This window comes from Staurois parvus, unplaced genomic scaffold (assembly GCF_062004578.1).
Source record: "Staurois parvus isolate SC_StPar_1 unplaced genomic scaffold, SC_StPar_1.0 ptg000261l, whole genome shotgun sequence".
NCBI classification, from domain to species: Eukaryota; Metazoa; Chordata; class Amphibia; order Anura; family Ranidae; genus Staurois; species Staurois parvus.
In genome coordinates, this window is record NW_028318057.1 from 1,665,960 (window position 1) to 1,686,934 (window position 20,975).

At 42.3% G+C, this 20,975-nt stretch overlaps 1 protein-coding gene across 3 annotated transcripts in view; it reads right to left on the reverse strand.

The window, feature by feature from the left end:
* PRICKLE4 (prickle planar cell polarity protein 4) overlaps window positions 1–20,975 on the reverse strand; it is a 66,085-nt gene that overhangs the window by 31,904 nt on the left and 13,206 nt on the right. The window contains exon 1 of one of the 3 annotated variants that reach the window (XM_089681167.1): window positions 4,101–4,324. The exons of 1 other annotated variant lie outside the window; for it this stretch is intronic. Coding sequence is in view for 1 of the 2 variants with exons in the window: in XM_089681165.1 (XP_089537291.1) it covers window positions 3,966–4,014 (49 nt within the window). In the remaining variant the exon portion in view is untranslated. Of the gene's footprint in view, window positions 1–3,965; window positions 4,325–20,975 lie in introns of those variants that run through there. One more of the 3 variants, XM_089681165.1, reaches the window with a different exon arrangement.

Consider the following 20,975-nt stretch of genomic DNA (forward strand, 5'->3'; position numbering starts at 1 on the left):
TGGTCTCTTACACATACGTACATAGCCACTCCGCGGCCATCGTTTCATCCATGAGCAAGCCAAACATACCCATTTCCCGTTCTTTTAGGCCCCCCAATCAAATGTGAGTGTGAATTTATTACTATACTTTTGTGTGTTTTAATAAAATCAAATGGATTATGCTATGAGACCCTCTCTGTTATTTTGTTTGCATGCATGACGGTACACCATCTGAGAAGGACCCATAGGATCAAACCATTGAAGACCTAGGAAAGGAGTATATCCCCAGACACAAGCACTACTGACCTAGCTAGCAATTGTAGGTCAACAACTTGTGGTGAGTGTTGGTCTGCATGGGAACACTGTAAGACACTGAGAAGTGGAGCTTCATCTGGGACTTTTTACTTGGGTCTATTCACATTATTATTTAGTTTATTGTTATTTTTGTATTACTATAATATGTTTGTTATGGTCATGTTTTACATTTTGTTTATGAAGGTTTAGTGCAGTGTGGTTTATTTATGAAATTAGATTTTATGCTACCATGTTGTTGCTAAAAAAAGAAAGAAAAATTGAATACTTACCATATATCTTCCCCTCTTGGCAGATATACATGGAAGCATACTAGTCCCACCTAGTCATTCTATCTAAGGAAATGTTGGGGGGAGGGGGGGATCAAAACGCTCATTACTCATCAAAAAGATATTACTGGTTCACTGGTTTTGGATGGGGAGAGACTTCTACTATATGTGTGCTGCCATTTATAGATGCCAGGAAAAGAAAATTGCAGTAGGTATTGATTTCATATTCCCTTTATTTGTTATCTAGAGCATTGAAATACATATGTTAATACGTAACATTAATTTACTATTAAAGCAGTATTAGGGCTACGCTACAAGAGATATTAATCACTTGTGACAGTTCATGATTAAGGGCCTGTTCACACTACTTGTCCGCACTGCATGGGAATGCACTGTGTTCTTTAGATACACAAAGGTGCCATTAGTTGTTAATAACACCCACATGCATCTGGCAAATGCACATGCATTTGCTGTGGTGTGATTTAAAAAAATCATGCCTGGCTTACTTTTTGCACATTCCTGCGTGTTTGGCAGCCCACTGAAATGAATGGGCTGTTGTGAAATCACGGGAACACACCACAAGTGGTATGAACGGGCCCTTAAACTGTTGTTGACAACTGCATGAAATTCAGCATTTTGCAAATAAGGTATCTGTGAACAAAGGGTTAAATTGTACAGTGAAAGGTAATGACACCTGCCATGACAAAAATGGAGGGAGGGGTTCACCCACCCAGGACAAGTGCGCAGTTCAGGAAAGTCTGAGAAAAGACCTGCTCTGCATCCATGATCCATGACTTAAGTAGTAAAGCCAGAGAATCAATAGAACAGCCAGGCAACTCATATTTCCAGAGAGGACAAGTCAATAATGGCAGCCTCCAGGTTTCTCTCAGGATAGGTTTCAACTAACCTTCACAAAAGTAAGCTGATACTAGTGCTGTGATTTTAAACCTAAAAACGTGTCCACACCTGAAAAGTGTGCTTGTAGTTTGTAAATCAGGTGGAAAAAGAGTAAAAAGGACTTTGTTACTTTCTGTGTAATTGCTATAGACATAAATTTATACATTTTCCTTGAAACAGAAATTGTTTCATTGTTTGTTAACATAAGTGATGATTACTTAAGCAAAATGCAATCAAAACTTATAGACAGCCACCTAGCTGTTAACCAGTACCCAGGATCTAAAGATGGCCATACACTGATCATTTTTTTTTCCATTCAACCTGCAGACTCAAAAAAAGAATTGTACAGATTTCTCTATCCATGCGGAACAGCACAGGTGGACAAATCTCCCACTGCAGTCTATTGTATTTTGACAGCTGGACCCAAAATACCCGAACAGGGCCTGCAAGTAACCGGATGCAGGCGCAGTGAAGCTGACAATTTTCTGTCAGGTTCCTCGTTTTTTCATTTGAAGGATCTTGTGCTGACGGAGCCATCCCTTTGGCTGGTTCATTAAAATAGTGATGAGCTTGGGTTTGTTCAGACTAAAATCCAAACCCATCCAAACCAATACTAAGAAGCTTCTGTCAACCATATAGGCCAATCATCTGTGGCAAAGAGTGTGTAAGTGTGTGGCTGTGGGGCATGCCCCGGCCACAGATGGTTGGCTCATACAGGTGAGGGCTTCTTGGCAGGCTCGCACAAGTATGTTTGGACTCTAGTCTGAACAAGCCCAAGCTCATCACTAATCAGTAGGGATGAGCTCAGGCGTGTTCAGTTTGTAGCCCAAACCCACCTGAGAAATTCAGTCAGAAATCTGTTACTGTACTTGATCAATCACAAGTGGCCAAAGCATTCCCTGCCCCACAACTGTACACATACATGTCTCTTGTATACGTGTGTCTATGGTGGGGAGGACAGGTAATGTCTTGGCCTTATGATTAACCTAGTACTGGTGACAGCTTCCTGATGGGATCGGACTAGAATGTTAACATGCCTGAGTTCATCCCTATGAGGATGAGGATCCAGATGAAATTTGAATAGTATTTAGCCTGGTACAAAGCTGGACGAAATGAAAAAAAAAAAAACTTAGGAGCTCACCAGGAGGTCGTTGTACTAACAGCGATTTCCCTGCCGAGCTATTGTGTTCTGACAGGGGTACAGGGACTGCCACCCCCCACCAGAACACACCGGTAAGCACTCACAGTCGTTGGCTGAGAGCTCTGATGGGATGCTGATCAGCTGATGGTTTTACAGCAAGCTCATTTGACAGAAGTTGGCCAGGAGATTGGCTTCTGTCAAACAAGGAACCGTATATGTGAGCTGAATGTCGGCGGTTATCGACTCTACTGATTTCAGCCAATATTTAGCCCGTGTGTACAGGGCTTTAAGCAGGCCATAGATGGAACAGAACTAGCTGAATTATTATCCCTGTATGGTTGCTCTCGCTGAACAGAAGCCAATCTAACAATTGACTTCTTTTTGAAAAGTTTGGGCTTGTTGGAAAGTTCTCGATCAGCAGTTGCAGCCAATGGGCAGGGGTGATCAGTGTATTCTAAAAGCAGAGGAAGCCCCTCTGTCATAATACAATGACACAGCTGAGATAATTCCTCCATCCACCTTGACTTTGCGGATGAGGGAGTTTTTTTTTTTCTTCTCCATGGGCCCGATGAATGATCAAAAAAAAAAAAAAAAAAAGTTCTCGATCAGCAGTTGCAGCCAATGTGCTGGGATGGTCAGTGTATTCTGAAAGCAGAGGAAGTCCCTCTGTCAGAATACAATGGCACAGCCAAGATAATTCCTCCATTCACCTTGACTTTGTGGATGAGGGAATATTTTTTTTCTTCTCGATTGGCCCAATGGATGATCAAAAAAAAAAAAAAGAAAACCGACACAACTCATCTATGTTCAACCCTATGTGGCCAAAGCTCTTTTTATTTATAGCTGAAAGGCACAATCATATCTACTTGTGATAAAATTAAAAGGACACTTAGATTAACATAGCTACATCAACAATAAAGTAAGTTCTGATTTTGAAGGTCATATGGCTCAGTTTACAAAAACTTTAAACACAAGAATCTTTATGCAACAGCATTTTCAAGGCTTGTTGGAAATAATTCACATTTATGAACAAAAAGGATCCTTATCCTGATATGTTGTTAGGTATGTTAACTGAGCCTACAGAGAAAATAAATTAGCATTTTACAATGGTATATAAATAATAGAGTGAGGATTATTATATAATAGTGCAAGAAGCAAGTCCGCGTACAAAGTGCAGCAGCCTATAGCAACAACAAAAAAAAAAGATTTTCCAACTCACAAATGATCACCCAACAAAGCACACACAATATTCTGACATCAACAAGAAATAAATGAACACGCTTTAAGAAACAATTGATTTTGTCAGGTACGTCATTTAGCTGCCTGTATTTCCAGTTGTACAGCTGGAAGATTCAGTACGACTTTACCTTGAAGGTTCTTGCAGCTGAAATACCTGCCACTTCCTGATTCTGCCATTAGTCCAGTCTCCGGGCTTGTCAACGATCTGGCTTTGATGTTCTGCTGCTTATCCACATAATAATGACCGGTTGGGAGTTACTGACCTGCTTCTTGAACTGCAAATAGGAGTTGGCACAGGCCAAGAGTACTGTAGTCTGGTCACTTTTTAAAGCAGGAGGACAGCTAAAAAAAAAAACAGGATCTGTGAAGAGAGCAGGAACTTGGCTTTACCTCCCTGACCCCTCCCCTGTGGGTTTTGTACTTCCCAGCAGCCAATAGGAGCTGAACACAGGAACCCAACTGAGCTGCTCTAATGACTGGCTTTCCACTAGGCTGCTTTCCTGTCTCACACTCACTTTCCCAGGCTTTGTCTGCTTTGTCTGCTTTACACTTTGTGCGTGACACCCACATCCCACTTCGCAATCTGCACATACCTGAAGTGTGCTTTCTGGAAACGGCTGGCTATTTATAATTTTTTTCTGTTAGTGTTTATGACAACTGCATGTCTAACCATTTATAGGTATGATTAAACAACAATGGAAAAACAAATTAAAATAGTGACAGAAAACAAAAACAACTTGAGACACTGCGTCATAAGTCAGTGTGTGTTATTTCCACAGACATGAGTCTTCATGCATCGCTGCCATAACTGTATTAGAAAAGTAGTTCTGGTTTGTATCGGTCCAGGTAAATGAGGGTTCATGCACACAGGTGCTTCATGGCATACAGCCAAAATTTGGGGTGTATTTCTGCACCTGGATAGAATATGTCACCAGCATACAAGGGAACTCCATAGAAGGGTTCAACGCTTTAATGAATGATCACATCAGAGCAGAAGATAGCAACGTTTCGGACCAATGCAGGACCCCTTCATCAGGCATGAAAAAGTGTATTTGTTTTCCCCAAAAATGCATTCGAAAAACCACTGTGCAAATATCGTATGAAAAAGTGTCAGGATAGGCTGGGTACTTTAAGTAGCCATAGAGCCAAGTACAGCTGACCACAGTAAGGTCCGCAGTCTCTGGTCATCTCCTGTACTATGTCCGCAGTCTCTGGTCATCCCCTGTACTGTGTCCGCAGTCTCTGATCATCTCCTGTACTGTGTCCGCAGTCTCTGATCATCTCCTGTACTGTGTCCGCAGTCTCTGATCATCTCCTGTACTGTGTCCGCAGTCTCTGGTCATCCCCTGTACTGTGTCCGCAGTCTCTGGTCATCCCCTGTACTGTGTCCGCAGTCTCTGATCATTTCCTGTACTGTGTCCGCAGTCTCTGGTCATCTCCTGTACTGTGTCCGCAGTCTCTGGTCATCTCCTATACTGTGTCCGCAGTCTCTGGTCATCTCCTGTACTGTGTCCACAGTCTCTGGTCATCCCCTGTACTGTGTCCGCAGTCTCTGGTCATCTCCTGTAGTAGGTCTGCAGTCTCTGGTCATCTCCTGTACTGTGTCCGCAGTCTCTGGTCATCTCTTGTAGTATGTCCGCAGTCTATAGTCATCGCCTGTAGTATGTCCGCAGTCTCTGGTCATCTCCTGTAGTATGTCCGCAGTCTCTGGTCATCTCCTGCAGTATGTCCGCAGTCTCAGGGCATCTCCTGTAGTATGTCCGCAGTCTCTGGTCATCACCTGTAGTATGTCCGCAGTCTCTGGTCATCTCCTGTAGTATGTTCGCAGTCTCTGGTCATCTCCTGTAGTATGTCCGCAGTCTCTGGTCATCTCCTGTATTGTGTCCGCAGTCTCTGGTCATCTTCTGTAGTATTTTATGCAGTCTCTGGTCATCTCCTGTAGTATGTCCACAGTCTCTGGTCATGTGTAGTATGTCCGTAGTCTCTGGTCATCTCCTTTAGTATGTCCGCAGTCAAAGGTCATCTCCTGTAGTATGTCTGCAGTCTCTGGTCATGTGTAGTATGTCCGCAGTCTCTGGTCATCTCCTGTAGTATGTCCGCAGTCAAAGGTCATCTCCTGTACTATGTCTGCAGTCAAAAGTCATCTCATGTAGTATGTTCGTAGTCTCTGGTTACCACCTGTACTATGTTCGCAGTCTCTGGTTATCTCCTGTAGTACATCCGCAGTCTCTGGTCATCTCCTGTACTATGTGCACAGTCTCTGGTCATCTCCTGTACTATGTCTGCAGTCTCTGGTCATCTTCTGTAGTATGCCCGCAGTCTCTGGTCATCTCCTGTAGTATGTCCGCAGTCTCTGGTTACCACCTGTACTATGTCCGCAGTCTCTGGTTACCACCTGTACTATGTCTGCAGTCTCTGGTCATCTCCTGTACTATATGCACAGTCTCTGGTCATCTCCTGTACTATGTGCACAGTCTCTGGTCATCTCCTGTACTATGTCCGCAGTCTCTGGTCATCTCCTGTACTATGTCCGCAGTCTCTGGTCATCTCCTGTACTATGTCCGCAGTCTCTGGTCATCTCCTGTAGTATGTCTGTAGTCTCTGGTCATCCCCTGTACTATGTCCGCAGTCTCTGGTCATTTCCTGTAGTATGTCCGCAGTCTCTGGTCATCTCCTGTACTATGTCCGCAGTCTCTGGTCATCTCCTGTACTATGTCTGCAGTCTCTGGTCATCTCCTGTACTATGTCTGAAGTCTCTGGTCAACTCCTGTATTATGTCTGCAGTCCATTGGTTCAGAATATTTTTTTTCTTGTTTTCCTCCTCTAAAATCTAGGTGTGTCTTATGGAGCGAAAAAAAAAAACGGTAGTTTTTATTCATTATAACATGATACATGTCTCGTTTGCTGTCCTATTAACCACTTGTCTCATGGAATGGGCTTTACCCATCCATGCAATATTTTTTGCTTTTTTTCCTCAAAGAATAGGTGCATGAACTCCCCCCTTCTGAATCACCCTTGTCTCCCTCCCCAACCCACCTCCAAGCACCATCTCTTGGTTCCAGCCCCTACTCACCTCTCAGTACCACCGCTTTTAGAGAATACAGAACCAAGTATTATTTTATGATGCTAAGTAGTTTGTATGGACTTTGTTAATGATAACAAGAAAATCAGTAAAATAGATCTTCTGCAGCCAAGAATAATAGACCTCCCAGCAACAGTAGACTCCCAGAGCAACAATAGATCCACCCCAGCAACAAATCTCCCAGCAGCTAGCATCAATAAACCCTCCAGTAGCTAGCAATAATGGACCCTTCCCTCAACATTAGATCCTTCCCAGCAACAAATGACCCCCAGAAATATAAGACCCTCCCTAGAAACAATAGACCCCCACCAGCAACAATAGAACCCCCCCCCCCAACAACAATCGACCCCCATATGAAAAAATAGATCTCCTCTGGCAACAACAGACCGCCATCAGCAACAATTGAAATCCACAGCAACAATAGATCCCCCACACTAAAATAAATCTCCTCCAGCAACTAGCATCAATAGATCCTCCAGCTCACCCTAGCACCCTTGCTGTTACATACACTCAGTGCTGGATGTTCCGGAACTGCGTTCCTGCTGAAAAAAAAGCCTTGATGACAACACAAACTATTTTCAAATGCATGGGGGTGCCATTGACAACTAGTGGCACCGCTGCATGTCTGCTAAATGGCAGCACATTTCTCTGGGTCTTGGGACATGCATTCCAGACATGTATGCAACTGTATGCGGGTTTATGCTGCTACTTTTGTAAACCTATGCAAGCTTAAAGCTTTAAGCCCCTGGACACAGATATCTGTGTCTAGGCTTGTACACCCCTACACATTAATGATCTGTGCTTAGACAATACGGTAAAGTACATTTTGAAGGAGATATTTTCAAGGGATTTATTGACAGGTGCAAAATGATCAGGACAAATCTTCTGCAAACATGTCTTGGAACATGTAATCATGTGCCCATCCAATTCTTTCTTAGTGTCTATACTGAGAAAGGGCTCATCTTTCAGCATCACAACAACCCAAAGCATACATCCAAATCAACAAAGGAATGGCTTCACCAGAAGAAGATTCAAGTTTTGTAATGGCCCAGCCAGAGCCCAGACCTGAATCCGATTGAAAATCTGTGGGGTGATCTGAAGAGGGCTGTGCACAGGAGATTCCCTCACAATCTGACAGATTTGGAGTGTTTTTGCAAGGAAGAGTGGGCAAATATTGCCAAGTCAAGATGTGCCATGCTGATAGACTCATATCCAAAAAGACTTAGTGCTGTAAAAAAATCAAAAGGTGCTTCAACAAAGTATTAGTTTAAGGGTGTGCATACTTATGCAACCATATTATTTTAGTTTTTTATTTTTACTTTCCTCCACCTAAAAGATTTCAGTTTGTTGTTCAATTGAGTTGTACAGTTTATAGGTCACATTAAAGGTTTGTAAAAAGTTTTGAAATGATTTATCTTTGTCTCATTTTTTACATCACAGAAACCTGACATTTTAACAGGGGTGTGTAGGCTTTTTATATCCACTGTATGTGCTTGCAGATGGAAGGAAATTAGCTCCAAAATTATCTAGACGCATGTATTTGGAGGATTGTCCATGAGACCTAAGAACAAGATATTGTCTACATTTCCTTGGGTACCAGAAAGCCCCGGGGATTTTACACTTCAGCACATTTGAGCTGCCAAGTGTCATTTTAGTGGTTCTGCTCACGTCAGTATACCTTTTAGAACAGATTTGAGTGGCAGAAAGCAGTAATCTCCAATTGTTGTATATTAAGCACTGATACAAAATACAAAATGTAACCTGGGACACTATACAACTTGCATATTTAAAGTGTATCTATTGTTAAATGTTAAATCGTATATTCATTTCCACAGTTTATTTCTAACCTACTGCTATTAATGAGAACAATCTTGAGGTTTGTAAACTTACTTTGTGAAGATCCCCACACATTTACTTCCTTGAATTCTGTAACTTGTTTTCACTATGCAATGTGGATAAGCACTGTTGTGTCACACATTTCACAGAGCCTGCCTTCTGAACTACAGAAGTCCTGAGAGGAGTTTCAGGAGGCGAGGTCAGTACAGGAATCACTTCTTGCAGGCAGCAAGGTACCATGTGATATGTATTTCTTAGAAATTGGAAGGAAAGAAGCAGAGGAGAAGCTGCAATGCATGCTGAAAGAGATGGCCAGGAGACAGGCAGCACTTACAACATAAAAGGAGATTTTTACAAGTTTTTTTTACATTCATATGTTATATACCATGGTTGGGCACAAACTAGCTCGTTTAGGTTTACAAACGTTATCGTGCAAGGTAATATCTAATTGGATATAAACTGAATGGATTGTTTAGCTAGGCCCTCACACTACACAGCTGTCTGCAAATTTAAATGAAAGCATATACAAAGGTGCAGCACTTGAGTGTAAAATAAATGATAAAAAAAGGAATATAAATAATGTCTGTGTATACTAGTGTAAAGAAACTAAAATCAGATAACACATATAAATAAAGTCCACAAAGTGCAGTGTCCATCAGTGTAAAAATTAATGGTGACCAGCAAAATAAGGTGACATCTGTGACAGGTGCATCTGTGACAATCCTCCACCACTATGAACTCACCAGAAGTAAGGAACAAATAGAATCTGTACAGAGGTACCATCAAGGGATGTAATCTTTCCACTGCAGGAAATGGATAAACAGCCAAAGTCCCAATGTGACTAGGCTCTCTATAGGGATTCCTATAGGATGGATACCTCTGCTCGTGTACATAAATCGACAATCAATCCGGATATAACGAATCCTAAACAAACGAGCTCAAGGACCAGAGCCCAGAAACGGTGGCATATAGTGTAGTATTTTTTATTCCATTAAAATCCAAAGCATCCACGTGGAGCACTAAAAATAATTTAAATACACTTATAAATATGGTTGCCGGACCATCACATGGACTCGGCGGTGTGACGTCAGCACATAGGCTCCTCCCTGATGTGTTTCATGCACATTCTCAAAGGGACTCACCTCCTGCTGATGTCATTACAGTGTACATCTTAAATAATCCTCAGGTGAACGAACGGGCGCCATTTTAATTAAGACCAAACATTGCATCCTTGTACCGGATCATATAACAAAGAGCAATCATTTGAAAATGTAAAAAGATTGTAGTAATAATGTTAATAATGTTACGGTGTCAGTGTAGGATTTCAGTTGAATGACAACTATGACAACTAGATATATTATCGTAACAAATTCATCCCCTTTGGAGGTGAAATAAATGCAGGGCAGTGTCTATGCTCGAGACAAAGTGGATTTATGAAATGCGCACTTTATTCCCCTCAGGACACAATATTGACATAGATATCAACTGTTTTATTGATAACAGTTGATGTATATGTTCTTTCTTTTTATTTAGGGAGGACTACATATAGATGGGCTCTGTTTTGACATCTATATGGTCTTAAGGGCCTATTCATACTATAGAATGTATCAGTATACTATACTATACAGTTGCAAGAAAAAGTATGTGAACCCCTTGGGATTACGTGGAGTTTTGCATGAATTGGGCATAAAATGTGCTCTGAACGTCATCTAAGTCACAACAATAGAAGAACACAGTCTGCTGAACATAATACTACACAAACATTAGATGTTGCCATGGTTTAATTGCACATAACATGTAAACATTCACAGTGCAGGGAGGAAAAAGTATGTGAACCTTTGGACTTAATAACTGGTTGACCCTCCTTTGGCAGCAATAACCTCAACCAAATGTTTCCTATAGTTGCAGATCAGACCTGCACAACAATCTAGAGTAATTTTGGACCACTCCTCTTCACAAAACTGTTTCAGTGTAGCAATATTATTGGGATGTCTGGTGTCAATTGCTCTCTTAAGGTCATGCCACAGCATTTCAATCGGGTTGAGGTCAGGACTCTGACTGGGCCACTCCAGAAGGCGTATTCTGTGCTGTTGCAGCCATTGTTTTGTTGAATTACTTGTATGCCTTGGGTCATTGTCCTTTTGCATCACCCATCCTCTGCAGAGCTTCAGTTGGCGGACAGATGGTCGTACGTTTTCCTGCAAAATGTCTTGATAAACTCTGGATTTCATTTTCCCATCAATGACAACAATCCGTCCAGGCCCTGGGGCAGGAAAGCAGCCCCAAACCATGATGCTCCCTCCGCCATGTTTTACAGTGGGGATGAGGTTTTGATGTTGGTGTGCTGTGCCTTTTTTTTCTCCACACATAGTGTTGTGTGTTCTTCCCAAACAACTCAATCTTGGTTTCATCTGTCCACAGTATATTTTGCCAGTAGTGCTGTGGAACATCCAGGTGCTCTTTTGCAAACTTCAAACGTGCTGCAATATTCTTTTTGGACAGCAATGGCATCCTCAGTGGTGTCCTCCCATAAACTCCATTCTTGTTTAATGTTTTCCTTTATTGTAGATGTGTCAACAAAAATGTTAGCATGTGCCAGAGATTTCTGTAGGTCTTTAGCTGACACTCTGGGATTCTTCTTTACCTCATGCAGCATTCTGCGCTGTGCTCTTGCAGTCATTTTTACAGGACGACCACGCCTAGGGAGAGTAGCAACAGTGCTAAACTTTCTCCATTTGTAGACAGTCTGTCTTACCGTGGACACATGAACATCAAGGCTTTTGGAGATACTTTTGTAACCCTTTCCAGCTTCATGCGAGTCAACAATTCTTGATCGTAGGTCTTCTGAGAGCTCTTTTCTGCAAGGCATGGTTCACATCAAACAGTGCTTCTTGAAACCAGTAAACCCAAAACAGGTGTGTGTTTTTTAAGGGCAGGACAGCTGTCAGCAACACATCCAATATCATCACACTGACTGGAGTCAAGGTTGGCTCACTCCTGGCTCCAATTAGCTCTGGGAGAAGTCATTAAGCTAGGGCCTCACATACTTTTTCCTCCCTGCACTGTGAATGTTTACATGTTATGTGCAATTAAACCATGGCAACATCTAATGTGTGTGTAGTATTATGTTCAGCAGACTGTGTTCTTCTATTGTTGTGACTTAGATGACGTTCAGAGCACATTTTATGCCCAATTCATGCAAAACTCCACGTAATCCCAAGGGGTTCACATACTTTTTCTTACGACTGTATATACTATAGTATGTATCACGTTGTATATGTGTGTATGGCAACAATGCAGTTTTCAAATGTAATTTCTTTTTAATATTATATGATTTTTATTGTGTTTAATTTTTTTTATTATTATTATTATACATTTCCGTTGTATTGTTTTTAATTTTTGATCGCATCTTTGTCAGATTAGAAAATGTAATTTTCCATTGATATATATATATATATAGTATTCCCCTTCAATTAATATTGTAGGGTTTTGCAACTTGTCTAGTTTTCCTTTCATTAATATTGCAAGGTTTTACAACTTGTTTAGTTCTTATTATTATTCTAGTTTTTAATTGTGATTATTATATTGACAACCACAGTGTTTTGTGAAACATTTATCACTGTAATATCTCCAATTGTAATTTAATTGATATTTATAATTCCTACACCCACACAGTAACATTATTAACATTATTACTATGATCTTTTTCAATTTGCAAATTATTGCTCTTTGTTTTATGATCAGGTACAAGGTTGCAATGTTTGGTCTTCATTAAAATGGTGCCTGTTCTTTTGCATGCCTGAGGATTATTTAAGATGTACATTGTGATGGCATCAGCAGGAGGCAGGTCCCTTTGAGAATGTGTGTGTGCACGAAACATGTCAGGGAGGACCCTATGTGCTGATGTCACACCGCTGAGTCCATGTGATGGTCCGGCGGCCATATTTGTAAGTGTATTTACATTGTTTTTAGTGCTCCACGTGGATGCTTTGGATTTTAATGGAATAAAAAATACTACACTATATGCCTCCATTTCTGGGCTCTGGTCCTTGAGCTTGTTTGTTTAGGATTTGTTATATCCGGATTAATTGACGATTCGTGTACGAGAGCAGAGATATCCATCTTATAGGAATTCCCATAGAGAGCCTAGTCACATTGGAAGTTTGGCTGTTTATCCATTTCCTGCAGTGGAATGGTTACATCCCTTGATGGGACCTCTGTACAGAGCCTATTTGTTCCTTACTTCTGGTGAGTTCATAGTGGTGGAGGATTGTCATCACAGATGTTACCTCATTTTGCTGGTCACCATTGATTTTTACACTGATGGACACTGCACTTTGTGGACTTTATTTATGATATGTTGTAACGGACCGCCTAGCGGCACCACTAGCACTCCACTGGTCAGGTGTGCCCAGAGCGCGGAATCTAAGCCCCAGGGTACTTGTTCACCAGAGCCCCTGATGGTGGGGATGGACTTGGAGTACCCCGAGACCAGGTCGCGACTACTGAGCACACCCGTCAGTGGTAGGGGTGTTCGCCAGGGGCTCCAACAGGGGAGAGCCTGATATGAGGAGGTCGGGTGACCCCGATGGGATGGATGGATGGCTGAGCAAGTGCGAAGTCAGACAGGCCGAGTCGGTAACAGAGAGGACGGTATGGTACAAGGCAGCGGGCAGAGAATCGTCGGGTCACACGCCAGCTCAGCAACAGCAGGTCAGATCTAATGAGGGGCATTCAGAAGAGAGGTCAGGCAAAGCAAGGGTCTGGGCAGGAGAAATCAGCAGGTCAAGAACAATCCGGGTCAACAACTTACTAGGTACAGGTTCGCAGGATACAGGATGCAGGTAAGACCAGAAGGCACTAAATGACAGCTCAGGGCCATTTAAATATCCCGCCCTGAGCTGCCATTGGTGCCCAGCGGGCAGCCACGGCTTCTACTGCGCATGCGCGAACTCGAACGCCGCGGCCGGCCCGGACCTAGTGCCCGTGTCCCTGCACAGGGCGGCGCACTGCACCTGCGCCGGGACCATCGCTGCGGGGATCGCGGAGATCCCTGACATATGTATTATCTGATTTTAGTTTCTTTACACTAGTGTACACAGACATTATTTATATTACTTTTTTTTAATCATTTATTTTACACTCAAGCGCTGCACCTTTGTACATGCTTTCATGTTTAGTGGAATAGGAGGGTTAACCACTTTGTGCTAGCTGCTTTTTTATACACTTTTTCTTTGCACTCGCTAATTTTTTAGACACTTTTTTGAAAATTTCAATGAGCTTACCCAGAATGTAGCATGTGGCCAACTTTACTTCTTCATCATTAATTTAGAACAAAGAATAGTCAGCAAAAATGCGGCAATCAAGAAATCAAAGAAATCAAGAAAATAAAAAAAAAAAAACTATCAGTTAATAGACATTTCCCCTTTTTAAGCATATATGAAAAAATATATAGATAGGATTCTAAATAGTTTTAGTGAAACAAACATATGTATTTTCACATAGGGTGCTTATTTGAAATAAATCTGCTGAAAACAAGACTGAACCATCCTTCTTTATTGTAATGTTTTTCTTTCCAGAAAGTGAGAAGTCAGTACTACAGTATGTTAAACATTATCTTTGTTCTTCTATTAACCCGCCAGCCTGCCGGTTCCTATTAGCTTTAGTTAGGTATTTGTCCTCTTTTCAGTTTATCCTGTTGCACTGTGTTCAGCAGAGCAGAACATTCACAACGCTACAGTGCACTGACCCCTTTGATTCTGCAATAACAGGTCACTAGTTATCCTACTTTGAAATTATGGGTCAATGCATTCATTGGAAAGAAATTCCATAAAAATGATTTTAAAGAATAAATGTACTTTATAAAGTGTACTTTTTTTGGTCCCCTCTTCCGACCTAACAGATTCCACCCTCCCATTTGCAGATGGATATTTACCAAGAACCGTTGTCCATAGCCTCCAAGGATTGCTTACATCCAGTGCCGCAAGTCCTCTCAATATGGCCTAGGGTTGCCACGTCATAACTTTAAAACAAACACATCTTAATTAAACAGGTTCTGAGGCTAAGTTAATGCAGATAAGGCATTAGGTGAGTTTAATTACCACCATAACCTGTGTAATTAATATGTATTCGGTTTTAAAGGGATGAGGTGGCAACTCTAACATGAACACTCCTTTGCAGTACAGCATCAGTGAAGCCTATGGGGTGCATCCCTCAGCTGAGAGACAGAGAAAGCCTTATAGAAGTCTATGGGCCTCTACTGTGCAGGTGCAGCCAGGGAATATGGACATGCAGTGCTGGATGTAAACAATTCCCATAGGCAGGGAGTGTCAGATCTTAGTAAGTGTGCATCTGTGGAAGGAATGAGTGAAATCTGCATGTATAGTCATTTTTTCTAGCTGTTGATAGAATAGAGAAGTATTAAAACCCTATCAGGTTATGTTTTGCCTTCGGTGGCCTGTTGGGGAGATTTCCCTTTATTTCCTGTCCCAGAGATGTGACAGGAAAAACAAGGAAATTTCAAAGTGAAGAAAGTTCCCCCCATATACAGGTCTCACCTTCTAGTTGGAAAGCTTGCAATTTTCTCGTAACAACTGTAAAATTGTTCTGGTGACAACTCTAAAATTTTGTGTCTCCCTATTTAAGGATAAGTTCACCTTTGGTAATATGCTACATGTTACACCCATTTTTAGGTAACATGTACCCGCTACTGCAGCTGCTGCCCACTCCGCTGCATCTAGTGACTGCTAGTGTGGGATCTATGCTCCCTGATAGCTGTCACTATTTAAAAGAAAAAAATGCGGCTGTGCGGGGCTCTGCCCACCTGGCCACGCCATTCATTCACAGAGTTCTGTGAATGGGAAACTGCTGGTATGGACAAGCTTTTGCAGCTTTCGGCCTGTAGTTCTCAATGAACGACCACAGTGAATGCTGTTCATTGTCTCCCTGTCAGAGTGTGCAGTGGGGAAAATAGTTAACCAGAAAAAAGTGATAAATTAAGTTGCAGTTCAGTGAGTAAAATAAGTATTTAATTCCCAAGCAAATCATGACTTAGTACTTGGTGGAGAAACCCTTGTTAGCAAGCACAGAGGAAAGACATTTCTAGTAGTTGGGTACCAGGTTTGCACACATCTCAGGAGGGATTTTGGTCTACTCTTCTTTACAGATCTCTAAATCCTTAAGGTTTTTTGGCTGTTGCTTGGCAACTTTCACCTCCCTTCATACATTTTCTATAGGATTAAGGTCTGGAGACTAGCTAGGCCACTCCATGGCCATAATGTGCTTCTTCTTGAGCCACTCCTTTGTTGCCTTGGCAGTATGTTTTGGGTCATTGTCATGCTGGAAGACCCATCCACAACCCATCTTCAGTGTTCTGGCAGAGGGCAGAAGGTTCTCATCCAAGATTTTAAAATACATGTCTGCATCCATTGGCCCCTTGAAGTCAGTCTGTACCTTTATCAGAGAAACAGCCCCAAAGCTTTTTCTTCCTCCAAACACGGTGAGTCCAGTTAATTCCAAAGAGCTAAATTTTGGCCTCCTCGGACTACAGCACTTTCTCCCAATCCCCGTCTGAATCATTTAGACGTTAATTGGCAAACTTCAGATGGGCCTGTACATGTGCCTTCTTGAGGAGGGGGACCTTGTGGGCCCTGCAGGATTTCAATCCACGATGGCGTATTGTATTACCAATGGTTTGCTTGGTGATTGTGGTCCCAACTGCCTTGAGATCATTCACAAGCTTCTCCCATGTAGTTCTGGGCTGATCCCGCACTTTTCTCACGATCATATTTTGTATTTCTTCCATTTGTGACTAATCAATCCAACAGTTGTCTCCTTCTCACCAAGCTTCTTGCTGATGGTCTTGTAGCCCATTCCAGCATTGTGTAGGTCTACAATCTTGTCCCTCATGTCCTTTGACAGCTCTTTGGTCTTGCCCATGGTGGTGAATTTTGACCGGAAGGTTCTGTGGACAGGTGTCTTTTATACACATAACGAGTTGTTTTAAATTGTTAAATTGATAGGACTAATCTGTGTACCATATGAGCACATAGCCAGTCTGTGGGAGCCAGAATTATTGTTGGTTGGTAGGGGATCAAATACCTATTTTACTGAGGTGAAGCCTGAACATGGCGGCTCGGGAGAGCGTGGAGTAAGCACTCCTCGCTCCTTTCCCCGTTCATCTCCCCAGTGAGGTCCCGGCTACATAACTAGCTGGAGTAGCAGTGGAGAGTACTGGAGGCTTACCCGGCAGAAGAGAGGACTCGGAGACGGCGTGTCGTGGCGGCAGGTTCAGAGGGGAGACGGTTGAGTCCCTCTCTCGCTTGGCGTCTCTCGCGGTAGCTCCGGAGCAGGACTGGGGTTGCCCGGGAGACGAGTGTAGCGGTGTAGAGCCTATCACACGTGGGCAGCCGCAGAGGAGCTCTGGGAGCAGAAGAAACAGCCGGCTTTTCGGCGTCCAGCAGTTCAAGGGAGACGAGAGAGCTACATGGTGAGATGTAGGATAGAACGGTGCCACACTCTACCCTAGCATCTCCCTCCCTCAAACTTCCATACCTCCTCCAACCCAGAAAAATAAGGAAAGAAGGTAATAATAAAGTGTATATTGCAGGGGTTGTTATATACTCCCAATATACTCCCCATATACTCTCTATATCCTGGACTTACGTATTGGACTTTCCTTTTCTGTATACCAGATCTAAGCAACGCTTTCATTGTGCTTGCACTAGGATATTGTATATTCTAAATTGAGAGAAGGAAATTGGGGATTCCCTGGGAGGGTCTGAAGGTTTGGAGGAGTTGAAGACATGAAAGGTAAAAACACAAAAGGGAGTGGGTCCAAGAACCCTCAAACTGGTTCGATTAAGAAGTTTATACCCCAAGGAAATCTGACCCCAGAAAGATCTCAAGGAGTGAGTGAAATAAGTGAATTGGAAGTAAGTTTGGATAATAGTCCGAGATTTTCCCTAGGACTGGTATACAATAGTCAACAACCACTGGACGGTATAGGGCCGAGAGAATCTGAAAGAGATCTGCAAATACCAAATAAAAAGGAAATGACGGAGATGTTTAAAAACTTGGAATTATCAATAAAGCAAGAGATGGGGATAATTCGGGAGGATCTGGAACAACTGCTAACTAGGATGGAGGAAACTGAGGAAAAAGTTCAGGGTCATGCTCAAGCTATCCCAAAATTAGAGAGATGGATAATAGACAATAGAAAAGAGCAAAAAAGACTTTTTTTTATGATGGAAGAACAAGAAAATAGAGACAGGAGAAATAATTTAAGAGTCAGAGGAGTCCCAGAGTTGACCCAGGGGGAGGACTTAAAAGAGTTAATAGGCAAAATTTTGAACTCCATAGTGGATAAAGCTGAGGTGGTGACGTTTAAACTAGATGGAGTGTATAGGATTGGGAAGTACCAACAAGAAAAAAGATTGGAAAAACCAAGAGATATAATAGTCAAATTCCACAACTATGGAGATAAAGAGGAGATATGGAAAAAGATTAAAGGAAGAACAAGTATTCCATATGGTGAGAAAAATATCCAAATTTTTGCGGACTTAACAGCAGAGACTTTGAGAAGAAAGAAAACATTGAAACCATTCTTAGAAGAGATGAAAAGACACAATGTGAAATATAGATGGGGACAAGCAGCGAGTTTGATCGGTTGGAGAGATGGAATCTCGGCAACTTTAAGATTTCCGGAAGATATGGAAGATTTTTGTAATAAATTCGGATTGCAGAGACTAGAGATACCGGGTTGGGAAGTGGAGGAGGGAGATTTATATACCAGTAAGGAAGGAAAGTGGCAGCTAGTTGGAAGAGTAAACAGAGAGTTATTAGATAAAGGGACCCCGGGGAGGGGGGGGGGAAGGGGAGCGGTCATGAGCGGAGCCGAACCTCCAAGGTAGGGATCAGAGGTGGATTATGATCCAAAGGCAAAGGAGGCCTCGGGGGGGGGCGGTTGGGGGGGAGCTTTGGGAGGGAGGGGATGGGGAGGGTGGGGGGAGGGGGGGAGTGGGGTGGGGTGGGGAGGAGGGGGGGTGTGGGGTTAATGTTATGCAAGATATTCGGGCCTAATAGAAGGAGATGGACCAGAAGAGAGAAAAGATAAAATCAAGAAAAATCAAGAAGGATGGAAGAAATACAGTTTATAACATACAGTCATGGCCGAAATTGTTGGCACCCTTGATATTTCTCCAGGAAATCATGTATTTCTCACGAAACGTATTGCATTAACACATGTTTTGCTATACACATGTTTATTCCCTTTGTGTGTATTGGGACAAAACAAAAAAAGGGAGGAAAGAAAGCAAATTCGACATAATGTCACACAAACCTCCAAAAATGGGCTGGACAAAAGTATTGGCACCCTTTCACAACTGCGGATAAATAAGAATGTTACAAGCATGTGATGCTCCTGTAAACTCACCTGGGGCAAGTAACAGGTGTGGGCAATATAGAAATCACACCTGAAAGCAGATAAAAAGGAGAGACGTTCACTTAACCTTTGCATTGTGTGTCTGTCTGTGCCACACTAAGCATGGACAACAGAAAGAGGAGACGAGAACTGTCTGAGGACCTGAGAACCAAAATTGTGGCAAAATATCAACAATCTCAAGGTTACAAGTCCATCTCCAGAGAACTAGATTTGCCTTTGTCCACAGTGCGCAACATTATCAAGAAGTTTGCAACCCATGGCACTGTAGCTAATCTCCCTGGTCGTGGACGGATGAGGAAAATTGATGAAAGATTGCAACGCAGAATAGTCCGGATGGTGGATAAGCAGCCCCAAACATGTTCCAAAGACATTCAAGCTGTCCTGCAGGCTCAGGGAGCATCAGTGTCAGCGCGAACTATCCGTCGACATTTAAATGAAATGAAACGCTATGGCAGGAGACCCAGGAGGACCCCACTGCTGACACAGAGACATAAAAAAGCAAGACTACAGTTTGCCAAAATGTACTTGAGTAAGCCAAAAGCCTTCTGGGAAAACGTCTTGTGGACAGATGAGACCAAGATAGAGCTTTTCGGTAAAGCACATCATTCTACTGTTTACCGAAAACGGAATGAGGCCTACAAAGAACAAAACACAGTACCTACGGTAAAATATGGTGGAGGTTCAATGATGTTTTGGGGTTGTTTTGCTGCCTCTGGCACTGGGTGCCTTGACTGTGTGCAAGGCATCATGAAATCTGAGGATTACCAAAGGATTTTGGGTCGCACTGTAGGGCCCAGTGTCAGAAAGCTGGGTTTGCGTCCAAGATCCTGGGTCTTCCAGCAGGACAATGACCCCAAACATACGTCAAAAAGCACTCAGAAATGGATGGCAAAGAAGCGCTGGAGAGTTCTGAAGTGGCCAGCAATGAGCCCAGATCTAAATCCCATTGAACACCTGTGGAGAGATCTTAAAATTGCTGTTGGGAAAAGGTGTCCTTCCAATAAGAGAGACCTGGAGCTGTTTGCAAAGGAAGAGTGGTCCAAAATTCCGGGTGAGAGGTGTCAGAAGCTTATTGATGGTTATAGGAAGCGACTGATTTCAGTTATGTTTTCCAAAGGGTGTGCAACCAAATATTAAGTTAAGGGTGCCAATACTTTTGTCCAGCCCATTTTTGGGGTTTTGTGTGACATTATGTCATATTTGCTTTTCTGCCTCTGTTTTATATTTGTTCCAATACATACAAAGGGAATAAACATGTGTATAGCAAAACATGTGTTAATGCAATACCTTTTTTGTGTGAAATACTTGATTTTCAGGAAAAATATCAAGGGTGCCAACAATTTCGGCCATGACTGTATAACGTGAATGGGTTGAATAGTCCTGGGAAAAGATTTAAGTTGTTTAAAGAGTTACATCACAGGGCAACGTCAGTGGTATTTTTGCAGGAGACACATTTTGAGATAGAATCAAACGTGAAATTAAAATCTAAATACTATCCAACATGGTTTTATGCAGACTCTCCAATTAAAAGAGCAAAGGGGGTGGCAATAGGATTGGCAAAGAATATGAGATTTGAGTTAGAAGATAGAAGGACTGACCCGGAAGGGAGATTCCTGTTTTTGAAAGGTAAACTTCAGGGAATTGAATGTACACTAGCCAACATATATTGCCCCAATAAGAAACCGGAGATCTACTTAAAGGGTATGCTGAAAAAATTGATAGACTTTAAAAAAGGGTGTTTGATAATAGCAGGAGATTTTAATCTCTGTATGGACCCAC